The sequence below is a fragment of the Sinohyriopsis cumingii genome, chromosome 5 (assembly GCF_028554795.1).
Source record: "Sinohyriopsis cumingii isolate HCF-2022 chromosome 5, ASM2855479v2, whole genome shotgun sequence".
In the NCBI taxonomy this organism is placed as follows: domain Eukaryota; kingdom Metazoa; phylum Mollusca; class Bivalvia; order Unionida; family Unionidae; genus Sinohyriopsis; species Sinohyriopsis cumingii.
This window is the reverse complement of record NC_142965.1, coordinates 122,526,258-122,539,360: the sequence shown is the minus strand read 5'-3', so window position 1 is coordinate 122,539,360 and position 13,103 is coordinate 122,526,258. Positions and strand designations below refer to the sequence as shown.

Below are 13,103 nucleotides of genomic sequence, written 5' to 3'. Positions count from 1 at the left end.
TTTCTCCACCCGACCGTCATATTCTCTTGCTTCATGAGTGGAATACTGCCCACCTCCCACTGTGACTTATTGTGCACGTGTTCTGAATGATGCATCTCTATCCCGTGGCCAAATCTTCCAGGCTCCGTATTCTCGAGAAAGATTTCCAGCGCAACACCAAGACTCACCCCCAATCTAATCCCTAACCTCTAATATAACTAATGTAGATACCTAATAACCTGAATACTAATAATTCGTTCAAAAATCCTTTTTTTCATAAGTAATTCGCAGAAATACAAAAATGAGAATAACATCTTATTTTCCGTTTGTTTATATATATATATATATATAAAATCAAATTATTATTCATTTTACTCGAAGTTATTTATGGCTCAAGACTAACTTCGACTTCTGTTTATTTCGTCCATTTTAGTATTATTTATTTCTCGTGCTTATATGGTTCAATAAGTGCTTTCTTCTGTACAAGTATAAAAATTTGAACAGAAAACGATATTCTAAGCAATTATGGCTTACACCTATTTTGGAGCTAAATTAAGCAAAGGGGCCGGACTACAAAATCTGACAACATTAGATAAGTCGTTTATCAATACAAATCCAGCGATTCAAATCATTCAAACATGGTAAGTGTCAGAAGTACAAACCCACCAAAAAACCAAAACAACAGCAACAAAAATAGGTGTGCTGATAGTTAAATTCAAATCATTAGTTAGAACGTGTCATATCCTCAATGTACTTTTGTAAAATGTAAAATATATTTTAAACGTTTGCTAAGTTGCAAGTTCAGGTATGCCAATTAATGATCGGGGCAGTCATTTCGTTAAGACTTACTATTGGAATTTGCCTTTAAAATATGCATTAAATGCAAATGAAACTTTAATGATATGCACTTTAGGATTCTACCAAACAGTTGCATAAGGGGTTGACTGTCAGGTGGTTGTCGTGCCGATCTCTTTTGAATAGCTACGTCGGTTTCAGAGACTACTTGAGTAACATAGTATTTGCGATCACCAGAAAATAAGAAGGAGCGCTGTTGTTCAGCTGGGTGATATACTTTTTAATTATTGCAAAATAGATTTCCAGCTTAACATATTCACATAGAGTATTAGATATGAGAATAGAAGAGCTAAGGAAAGATTTGTTTTGTTATTTCAACTCTGGAATTTTAATATCGAAAGGTTTTATCGATTTCCTAAATTGTATCTGGTCGTTTCCCCCACCAATCGGGGGGGGGGGGGCGGGGGGGGAAAGCAGTTATTGAAATAACTTGATGAATCATTATATCTAATTATGTGAAAAATGCTGAGTTTGTGAGATTTGTTTCTTTCTGAGAGCGGAGGGTCATAGCATTTCTGGCAGATATTGCGTTCATGGGAACGTCTGGTTAGACGTGTGACTATCCTGCTAGCCTTTATCTCAAATCTCACTAATCTATCTAAACGTTCATCCAATCTTTTTTGAACGTCCATATCAAACAATATCCGTATATTCTAAAATAGACCTAATTTGTGCATTTTTCTAAAGCATATTTTCAATATGTAGGCTTCAAGTGCATGCATTAAATAGTTTAAGGCCCAAATGTTTATGATTATATTTACGAAAGAGTAGGCTATTCGTTTTGCTGAAGAAACATAACTACAGGTTTGACTAGGTTGAAGCTTACCGGCCATTATTTGACAGGTCTTATAGAGTTTCTAGGTCGACATTACGTGTACATTGGAAATATTGCTAACGAGAAATGGCGTCGTAAAAATATCTGATGAGACTAAGAAGATTATCAATGATTTATGCAAGACATCTCAACAGCACCCTTCCTGAAACAGAGTTAATCGTGGACTCTGTGGTTTTCTCACCAACAGTTTGTGTTCTTTCCGAAAAATAGTTAATGAACCAAGTAGTCAGATCCGCCTCGCTTCCTTAGATATTAGCGTTATGGATAACACCTTCATGCCAGACTTTCGATACACTGTAAAATATTACACACACACTCTCGATGATCGAGTGCTTCACAAATACTATGGTATAGTGCTGAGTGATTTGCAGAAAAGCCTGACTGATCTTTGTTAATTAGATCATGTTCGTTAACTAATTGCTTAAATGTTTGAAAATGACCACGAGGTTGCATACACAGCTAAGTGAAGAGACGGGTTTATAATTGGTGGAATCATTTTTGCCATGTTTTTAGCATATTTGTAATATCAACTTTTATCCAGCGAACAAGAATGTTTTATTTCTCATTAAGAGATCTGTTGAATAAAATACATAGAATACACAGAAGTTTTATACCTCCTATTAATACACACTTTAGAAGGTTGTGAGTTAACCTATCCGAGTTACCAGTGGTATATTAGGGGAATAGTTCTTATCACGCCTAGAATCTCCTTTTCGCTCTATTTCATTCCTTGTCAATTTGTCAGCTGTGATAAATTCCAAAAAAAATACATTTCTATCTTTCATTTTAGAAACCGATGTGAAAATTGAATTTAATTATTATGCAGTCTCTTAATCGGTGAATTCACTGTTCAATGTGCCACCAATTAGCTCTATTAGTAATGTAATGTGTATAATAAGCAAATCTATGAAGTCGCTAAGAAGAATGTCACAAATATAGTCCATGCAGCGAAATCAGCCCACTATAATACTAAGATCATGGAAAGTTGCAGCTGCAAAGAGCTCTTCGAGATTACTAACAAGCGAATGTCAAGGAACAAATCTACACCACTTCCAACTACCTTCTCTCCAGTCGACCTTCCGGACATGTTTGCAAATTTCTTCCGTGACAAAGTACAAACCATTAGAGATAAGCTTGACATCACAATTTCAATTGACTCGTCCTCACCATACATTTGGGATACAGAATTTGAGCGGCAACCATTAGCAGCATTTGAACCTGTCTCCATGGATTTCGTACGTACAATCGTGATGAAGATTGCACCAAAGTCACGTGAACTTGATCCAATTCTAACATTACTGCTGCTTGAGTGCTTAGATCCAGTATTGCATTCACTAACTGATGTTATTAATACCTCTCTCTCATCTGGGGAATTCCCATCATTTTTCAAAACTGCCAATGTAAAGCCTCTGCTGAAGAAACCAATACTAGACCATAACGATTTAAAGAACTACCGCCCAGTTTCTAATCTCCCATTCATTTCAAAAATCTTAGAAAAGGTTGTTCTATCCCAGCTTGTATCTCATCTAAATTCAAACAGTCTTTTTAGCAATGTACAATCTGCATATCGCCCTTGCCACAGTACTGAAACTACTCTTCTAAAAGTAGTTAATGACATTCTCTCTACATTAGATAGCGGAAAGATTACAGTCCTCACCCTCCTTGATTTGTCTATAGCATTTGACACAATAGACCATGATATATTACTTCACCGTCTCCAGCATGTATTTAGGATTCATGATACAGCCTTACTGTGGTTCAAGTCCTACTTGGTCAACAGGACACAAATTGTATCTGCAAATGGAATGCACTCCAATCCAGTTGATCTATGTTGTGGTGTTCCACAGGGGTCTGTTCTTGGACCTGTTCTCTTCATTCTGTACACTCAGTCGCTCTCAAGTGTCATAGATCATCATCCAGTGTCTCATCAATTGTACGCTGATGACACGCAGATAAACAAATCTAGCCACCCAACTGAAGTTGATGCTACCATCCAAGGTGTAGAGAGGTGCATTTCTGATGTGAAATCATGGATGACTTGTAACAAGCTGCAGATGAATGATGATAAAACTGAGGCCAAATTCTGATCACAACACAAAGACTTTCTCATTCACGTCCTTTACCTCAAACAATAAATATCAGCAACGTCAACATTAAATTCACACAATCAGTACCAAACGTAGGTGTTACTCTAGACAGCACTCTCACATTGCACCAACAAGTCATGAACATATGCAAGGCTGTATATGTTGAGCTGAGACACATCAGCTCAATTCGCAAATATCTTTCAGTTGATGCCACTAAAACACTTGTGTGTTCATTAGTACTTTCAAGACTGGACTATTGTAACTCAATTCTGTCTGGTTAATCTCAATATCTACTCCAGAAACTTCAAAATGTTGAAAACACATCTGCTCGGATCATACTTAGAGTACCACGATCAGAGCACACCTCCCCGCTGCTCTGTACCCTACACTGGCTATCCATTCGATCCAGAATCAAACACAAGATTTGTTCTCTGTGCTACATTTCACTGTCGGACTCTAGTCCAACATACCTATCTGACCTCACTCATGTGTACACACCAGCAAGATACTTACGCTTCTCTTCTGACAATCGTATACTCATTATTCCCACTATGAAAACAAAGTTATATGGACAGCGTTCTTTTGCATACCAGGGTCCAGCAACGTGGAATGAATTGCCCACTGAACTTAGAATAAAAGACACAGTGATCATATCCAAGAGGGCTCTCATAACTCACTTATTTCGACAGCAAGAACAAACTTAAAGACCTAATAATGTTTCCTACCTGAAATATTCTCAGCATGTTTTTTATTTTTAAAATAATGTTTTTCTAATTTCGTGTTGTTTGTTTTTGTAATAATATTATTATATTTCTTATCTTATAGGTGTTGTCTAATTTTGTAAAGCGCTTAGAGCTTCTAAACATTAGGCGCTATACAAAGTCCTCATTATTATTATTATAATAAGTCTGCTATGGAAAACTTTTTTTTTTAATTTTTTTTTTTTTTTTGTATTTAGCCCAGTCCCAGATGTTGTTTGTACTGACCAGTATCTTTCCCAGCAGCTGATCGCTGTTTCTAGTGATTCCTCATAGAACGCTATCATCCCAAGCCTTATCGTACCTTATAAGAGGGATAACCTTGACCAGTTTAACTTAATGCCAAGATCCTTGTATAATTTGTTTCACATGGAGGAAAGTTTTATAATAAGACATTCTAAATATATTCCTCCAATGGACCAAAAGAGCTTAACCAACTATCTACAATAATAATAATAATAATAATAATAATAATAAGAAGAAGAAGAAGAAGAAGAAGAAGAAAAAGAAATAATAATTTGAAACAAGCGGTTGTTTTTTCAGCGATGAAGGATAATGTTGAAAATATAAATGTCCAAACCACACAGGTGAAACACCCAAAAAGTATAAATTAACACCCATTAATTAATTTACTCGCCATACTAGTTAAACAGGGATTGACTATGTTTTTAATGCTTATAAAAGTGATTCCTATAACGATTTTCTTGTTCTCTAACTTTCTTAGGCTGAGCGTGTGCAAAATGTATAGACAAAAACGGGTTGGTTAATAAAATTTTTGATCATATTGCTAGATTGTTCCCTTGTTAAACATTCATGACAAACACTAAAATAGAGGTCGTCCGAAATGACATGACGTTCCAGTGGCACATGCATAAAAACCCTAGTCTGGAGATTGTAAAACTAAGAATTTGAGTTTGCGACTGAGTTTACCAATCAGAAACGAGCTTTCAAAAGTAATTTGATTTGTGATTGGTCAAAACAAAATCAAACGTTTAACGGTTTTATATCTCCCAGTCCTATTCCACATTCAATATATATTGTAGTGCATATAAAGGGTATAAGCACCGTTATACCTATCTATTGTTTGGACCAACCAGCAACTATTCCCATAAACAGTCTATAGTGCCAATTTGCGAAAAAGTCCACGTGCTTCACCGGAAACGTGCGAATGAGTTGAACAAAATCGAGGATAAAAACAATCATCATTACTGAGCAACAGTGCATTTCGACACAAACAATAAAAGACGTTCTATCAATGGCATATTCTTCATTTATATCAAGTTTTGCATTCAAACTACTGTGTAAAGGTGCACGTGGTTATGCGTACAGCAACTCATTACAAGTGTAGCCGCTTTAGATTTACGCTTAGCCTCAGTCTTCTGTTAAGCAGCATTTCAGCAATCGAGTTTTGTAATTAAATGTATCAAGTTCTTTCGAAATTATTTTCATGTACCTGGTTCACTCTTTTCTCGCAAATATTAGATATTAATGCATTCTTTCCAGGAAGGAATACGGAATTAAATTAAACTGGAGAAGCATTTTCACATTCATGGGATTGAAATATTCTAATTAGTTCAGAACGTTTGCTGCAGTAAAAATACGGATTTTCTTATGACATTCTCATGTTTCCATCGAGTTTTAAATTTGCATAAGTATATCTTGTTTCTTTTCTTTTGGCAGGTCTCAATTTGCATGGTACAATATAAGGATTAATTGGTCAGTTAATGAAAAGAACGTATTTTATACCAGAGTAGTTTAATTTTTTTACACCGTTTGTATAGAGCGTGCTCTTCACTGTCGGAATTGAAAAAGTCTCTTAGATTGTTTTTTTTTTCTTCTATTGTCCGTACAGGAGGAAGTGTGAGAAAAACACAATATCGGATATGCCTTAATACACTTTCCATGCGTCCTTGAAAGTGTATGATACTAAGATATGCGTACAGATATACTGATACAATGACGGATAGATACATGATGAAAAATGGATGGTGAATGTACATCATTATTTATTGTTAAATTGATTTGACTGTATGGCTATACAGACATAGACAAATATATAATTCGAACAATATGCAAGTTTTCTTTAAGTCGGTATTTCCAGTTTCAAAAGCCAGAAATATTAACCATGTGCAATATCAACAAATAACTCATTGAAACATTTACTATTTGATTGCTAAGTTGAAAGGCCATCGATAATCCAATTACTAACAGACAATACATGCAATGAAAATGAATACAGAAGAAGAATTCTATAATTTAGAATCACATGCTGAAAATAAAAGAAACAAAATGTTAAGAAGTTAAAGTTAATGCAGTATATATATATATATATATATATATATATATATATATATATATATATATATATATATATATACACATATATATATCGTATTTACTAGAAACTCTTAACACTATATATGTGTGTATGTATGTGTGTGTATGTATGTGTGTGTATGTATGTGTGTGTATGTGTGTGTATGTATGTGTGTGTGTATGTATGTGCGTGTATGTATGTGTCTGTGTATGTATGTGTGTGTATGTATGTGTGTATGTATGTATGTGTGTGTGTGTATGTGTGTGTATGTATGTATGTGTGTGTGTATGTGTGTGTGTATGTGTATGGACAGAAAACATTAATCTTAGTTATGTAGTTCAAATACACTAGGGAAGTTTAAGGACAGATCTTCGTGTACATGAAAGCATACAACATATAGCATATTGTAATTCTGTCGCAGAACTTGACACAACAGAAAGTGAATTAATTCATGGTCAGTATGCGATAACTAATGTAATATTGTACATTGAATACATTGCATAGATAAGATACTGTGGTTTCAAGGAATAAAGATTCGATTGTACATGTTTCTCGATGATATCTTTCTTATTTGCATCCTCAGCCAAGGTAGCGAACAGGCTCCTTCTAAATAGAACATAAATGTGCATCACTGCTCAGATAAAATTCCGTACCGATATCTAATACATACGTAGGTTTAAAAAAAATGAATGCATTATTTCTATTTTATTTTTGTTTTTATGCATACATTTCGACATTCATAAAATTCTCTTCGTGCACTTTTAAATCCAACTTGATTCGAAATTAAATGTGCATATTATACATATTTTCAGGCATTTTGGGATTTTCTAAATAGACCATTTGCTACCGAACTAATTACATATAAGAATTTCGCAATCGATTAGTGGATAGTCCTATGCATTACATTAATGTCACATACTTCATTATTTCCAAACAATCCTCTCTGACAAGCTTGGTGGAGACACAATTTATCAATAAATTCAATAACTGCACAAGGCTTTCAATTATATTTTGCATTAAAAGTACTAATTATTTCTCATAACTATTAATATTACAAATGTAATTATTTACTTTCATATTAAATGTTATGCCACACTTATCTGAATAAGAACTCTGTGTGATTATAAGAAATTAATCAATCAAAGGTAGCTGTGACCGATTACATCATACATAATCGATTTATACCTATCATGTTTACAATAGAAAATTAGCCTGAACCAGAATCCTCGCACCTCGTTCATTAGCTTTTCAAACTGATGTTTTTACGAACCTGTATACGTGTATGATCCCAGGAATTTGCTTGACCTTTGCCCCGTGATGTTCGATGCATGAATTGATCTGGTAACATTATGCCTGGCAATTTCTTATCGTATGCTACAATATCATGCATTCTATTAGTTCTTTGAATCCGCACAATAAATACAAGAATTTGCTTCATGTTAAAATAACAAGGTGGTATATGCTAATTAAGTCTTTAAAATAATGTGAACACACCCCCACATCAACCCCACCCCATCCAACCCACCACGCATATATCGTTATATCAGATATTAGCACGTAAGGAATCATTAGAATCAGACGGAATTAATTATGCACATTTTTGCATTGAGCTCCTGAAACAAAATACTTATTCTCCAGACTGAGTATTAGCTGAGTTTGTTTTAACTCTATGCAATGAAAAACGATACAATTTGGAACATGCACTTCCGAGAGTACATTTGTCCAAGTGTCAGTAAAAAGTATAATATCGTTACTTAGAAACAAGAGCTGCAATAGTTCCAATTCATTTAGCGATGTTCACAGTCCTTATACATCCTAAACAACGATTGGTAATAAGATCTTCTTCCGTGTTTCCACATATAAACTGCGTTTACGATGTCAGTCGTCCCTGTACTTGTAACCCTTGTGGAAACCTCGAATCATGTCCATTGTTCTGTCTCTATTTAGATTATCTGGGACATTTTGAACAGGTGCCGTATGTGAATACATACTGGTATTTTGAACCACGCGTTTTCTTTTGTCCAAAAATTGAACCATTAGTCTGAATTTTCTGGTTTTGATTAGAATTTGATCCTCTGCCATTATGTATTACACGTCAATATATATGGTAGAGCCGTAAAAAGTTCTAATTGTATGTGTTACATAGTCACACCTCCTTGACAAATACAATAATATCATTAATTTTCTACAGTTGATTGATATATAAATAAATTTTAAAAACATATATAGAAAGAACCAACAACTATAAGAATAATTTTTAAATAGTTATTTTCTCATCCTGGATTAAATGGCTGAAAACCATCCTGATTTGCTTAATATTCACTAACACTAATTTTTGAACAGGTATATCGTGTATCAGTTAGGCCACCAATAAACAATAGTGAAATGTAATGCTTGAACAGCTGCCAAAGTAATAGATTGTCTGACTATCTATGCTGTAGATAAATAAATAATATATTGCTTCACTGCTTTAAACTCTCAATGATTTAAATTTTGTAAACATGTGACACAAAACGACCAGTCAATAGCGTAAGAAAATTAATGCGTCATGATTTTTCTGCGAAATGTATTATTCTTTTTAATTATATTTTATAAACGCTGTATTTTCTTTTGATTTTCTTCAGTGAGAATAATTTTAGTTTATGAGCGGGATGTAAAGCATTGACTTTAAAAATGTTTTCACGTCTTTAGTCTCTTCAGTCCTACTTGAAACCCTAATAAGTGTGATACACAGGCTTTGCTTTACATTATATCCCATTATCAAATACGTTCCAAAGCAAAAAGATATATCTTTTCATATTTTGAAACTTAAATTAGTCAAAAATGCTTTTCCACAGATTTTAGAAGCATCCAGCACAACTGTTAAGCCAATGTTGGTTATGCTTCCAAAATATTGTATCTGATGTATCCTATATAGGACTGGATATTATCAAATTCAAACGGGCTCGCAATCAGCGCATGCGCAGGTTGCTAACTGGATGCAATAACTCCAGTTGTAAGCCATTTAGAAAGTGACCAAACTTGTGCAAATTCAGTGTAAATGTTAATGAAGAGTTATTTCTTCGAATCAAAGCTTCTCTTGTTTTCTATTCATTCAAAAGAGTAGAAATCTACACAGGCGAATCTGCATATGTATAATATATCGGCAAGCGAGCTGTATGTAAATAATATGGTTATGTGATTATTTTCTTAGATTCGTTTAGGCCGATAGCCAGCATAACAGTAAATCTCTGAGAGAAACATTCACGTAATTAGATGCTAGCGGACAGACAGACGAAGAAACGTAGAGACAAGATATAACAAGATATATCTACAGCATAGATAGTCAGACAAACTATTACTTTGGCAGCTATTCAAGCATTAAATTTCACTATTGTTTTTCACTTTGTAACAAATGTATCGATCTTTGATGTATCAAACGAATTAGATATTTCATACATTTATGCCCTTTATAAACATAAGTTATTTGAAGCATTTATTGCAGAAATTACAGAATACTCATCAAGACCAAGTGGAAGTCCGTTGTAGAACATGAAGGTACAGAGGCCAGAGACACAAAGTTAGTATCGTTGACACTTCCCTTACTTTTTGTTATATAAAGTAACTTTTCTCAGTTGTTTTGGCTATTTGTGATCTTTCTCTTTGTAAGTCAGTTTTTATGCTTACAATTACAGCAACGTGTCAGAACTATACCATTAGCCAGTTGGGTATATATTACTTTGTTTATTCACAGGCTATCCCTCCGAGATAACTAACTATAATTGCATATATTTCTCCAGCACAAGTGTCATTTCAACAAGTCAAACTCTTTTTTGTGTCTCGTTCTAGAGCAACAAAAAGTATGTTCCTTAAAACCTTGCCAAGATCTTATTTTATGGCGAAGAGCCACCGTCTTGTCTTTCTTTGATTCGATCAGACTAGGCCTATATCCAACTCGAATAATTATCCTCCATGTTATTTCTTTATATTATTGTTCAAATCTCCCTGCAATGCTCGAAACAAAACCTATCTCCACAATTAGGATTCAAAGTTGATCTGGTCTTCTTTGTCCGTATGGTTTTGTATAGGTTCTGTTCTTGCAATGCAAGCATTATCAAGCTAAGTTACAATTTTGGATTCGTGTAATTGCTGAATTCCTCCTCCTCCTCAAGTGCTCTTGGAACAGTTTGTTCACTAAATGACTTATTCTCATGTATGCTTACAAAGACCATGGCTTCAGAACCAGAAAGACTTGGATAATCAGATACATATGGGACTAGTTCATTCACTCGAGTAATGTTTTCATCACTAAATTCATCTCCAAAGGACATATTCTCAGATATGCCTACAACGTCTATCGCTTCAGAACCAGAAAGAGATGGGACCTGAAAATACTCAGATACTGTAGGGACTTGTTCTTTTCCTCTTGTACTGTTTTCATCACAAGATTCAACTACATCTCCCTCTTTTATTTGGTCTTGTAGATGTTGTAACCTTGTCAAGGCCTTAGTGTAATGCTGCAACGTTTTCTTTTCTATACCTATCCGAGCTTTGTAGACATTTTCCAAGTATTGTGAAGCAAGCTCCACGTTAGAGCTGCTAAATGGGTGCATTATCTCTCCATACTCACTACTTATCCCTAGCAAACCAAACGCCATGCGAAGATGAAATAGCCTTTGCCACTGATTTCGAACTACATCTTCCTCTTGCTGAAGCCATCTGATTCCGCATTCTCCATAATCGAGTAGACGTTCAAGAGCATATTTTGATTTCGTACGTTCAAACATGCGGTGGTAGAAATTTACAATGCGAAAATACATGTCTGCCTTTTCAACACAGTTACCGACACGATGACCATGTCCTAACGCGAGATTGACCCAGTTCTCGCCTTCTTCAAATTTTTCCACTAGTGCACATTCGACTGCCATGCGTGAAAATAGAAACATTGAGTTAATGCATTTATCGCGAGTCTTGGGGATAATCTTCTGCAGTTTGCTCATAACATCGTGTCTTTGAACTCTTAGTTCATGTTTCTCAATAGACGAGTCTAGCATCACAGCTAGCGTTAAAACAAGCATGTCAGATGTAATTGTGCCTTCTTGTGGGATATATTTGGACAGGACTGGGTTCATGCGACTATACATGTATTCAACGAAATTGCCATCAGTTCCGTTATAAATTGAACGCTTAAGTTTGGCTAGATACAAAAGAAATGCTCCCCGCTTTTCCACTGTACATGGTACAGCACTGCATATTACACGTTGCCCCTGGAATTCTGAGGCATATCTATTGAGTCTGTTTGATATATCTTTATAGCCCGCCCTAAAGAGAGCTTCCACAAATCTGAAAACCGTACATACACGGTGTAGATCCTTAAAAATCTGACCCCAAACATAGTCGATGTCGTAGATTGAAACCATACGCTGCACCTTTTTGAAGAAGGGTTTATCAATAACACGAGCGTTTAGCAGAACACGGCACAAAACAAATGGATGTCGTAGCACATTTTGGATTTCTTGATGTAATTTATCTATGACGATCCGGGTTACCTCCTCCATGTTCATTTTATAATCCTACAATATTAACAATGCTACTAAATCTTTCTGAAACTTTAGTTAGAACGTCACCATTGTCACACAGGTCTAAACTAAAACTTGTGCTGTTTTCAAATCCAAACAAAAATGTGTGGCATAAATGTATAGTCTGCACTCACGGATAAGTTTAATCCAATATTTAATGAAAAAAAGACGTCAGAATTTTAACATTAACAACATTACGATTGTGTTTTATTTTCAGCATCATACAGGAAGTCTTGTAAAATGGATGCATTGCCATGTTTTTCAGCATCTTAATCAGCAACATTCACTCGAACAACGGAAACAAGGCATTTCATATTCCAGGAATGTCACATTCATACGACTGCACATAAACACGACCTAAATGAAAGCTGAAATTAAAAGAAATAGATTCATTTTAACTGATTCAATGTTAACGTAAATAATCAAACCTGAATCAAGCAACCAACTGTCCTGCATAAAACACCTTTTGGGCAAATCTACGAACCATCTTTGATTTTGACAATTATACCTAGCAAATGTAACAAACAAGTAGAATATGTGACCCCAATGGAATCCTGTCTAAAGTGAACCACAAAAACGTTTGAATTATAAACCGTATTGTGCTTTTCCACAATAAAGTATAATACCATGTTGCCATCATATGTCTATTTTGGCAAACAGAATGGACAAAAAAGGTCCTTGTTGATTTTTAGTATTATTACCATATGTTATAAT

The 13,103-nt window shown here is 34.9% G+C and overlaps 1 protein-coding gene across 2 annotated transcripts in view; it reads left to right on the top strand.

Moving 5' to 3' along the window:
• Window positions 1-12,745, top strand: part of LOC149800106 (uncharacterized) — a 39,283-nt gene extending 26,538 nt beyond the window's left edge. Inside the window, exons 4-5 of one of the 2 annotated variants that reach the window (XM_089959694.1) lie at window positions 10,316-10,390; window positions 12,607-12,745. In XM_089959694.1, the coding sequence (XP_089815820.1) occupies window positions 10,316-10,359 (44 nt within the window). In that variant the 3' untranslated portion in view covers window positions 10,360-10,390; window positions 12,607-12,745. Of the gene's footprint in view, window positions 1-6,366; window positions 7,383-10,315; window positions 10,391-12,606 lie in introns of those variants that run through there. The other variant, XM_089959693.1, reaches the window with a different exon arrangement.
• The last annotated feature ends 358 nt before the right edge of the window (window positions 12,746-13,103 follow it).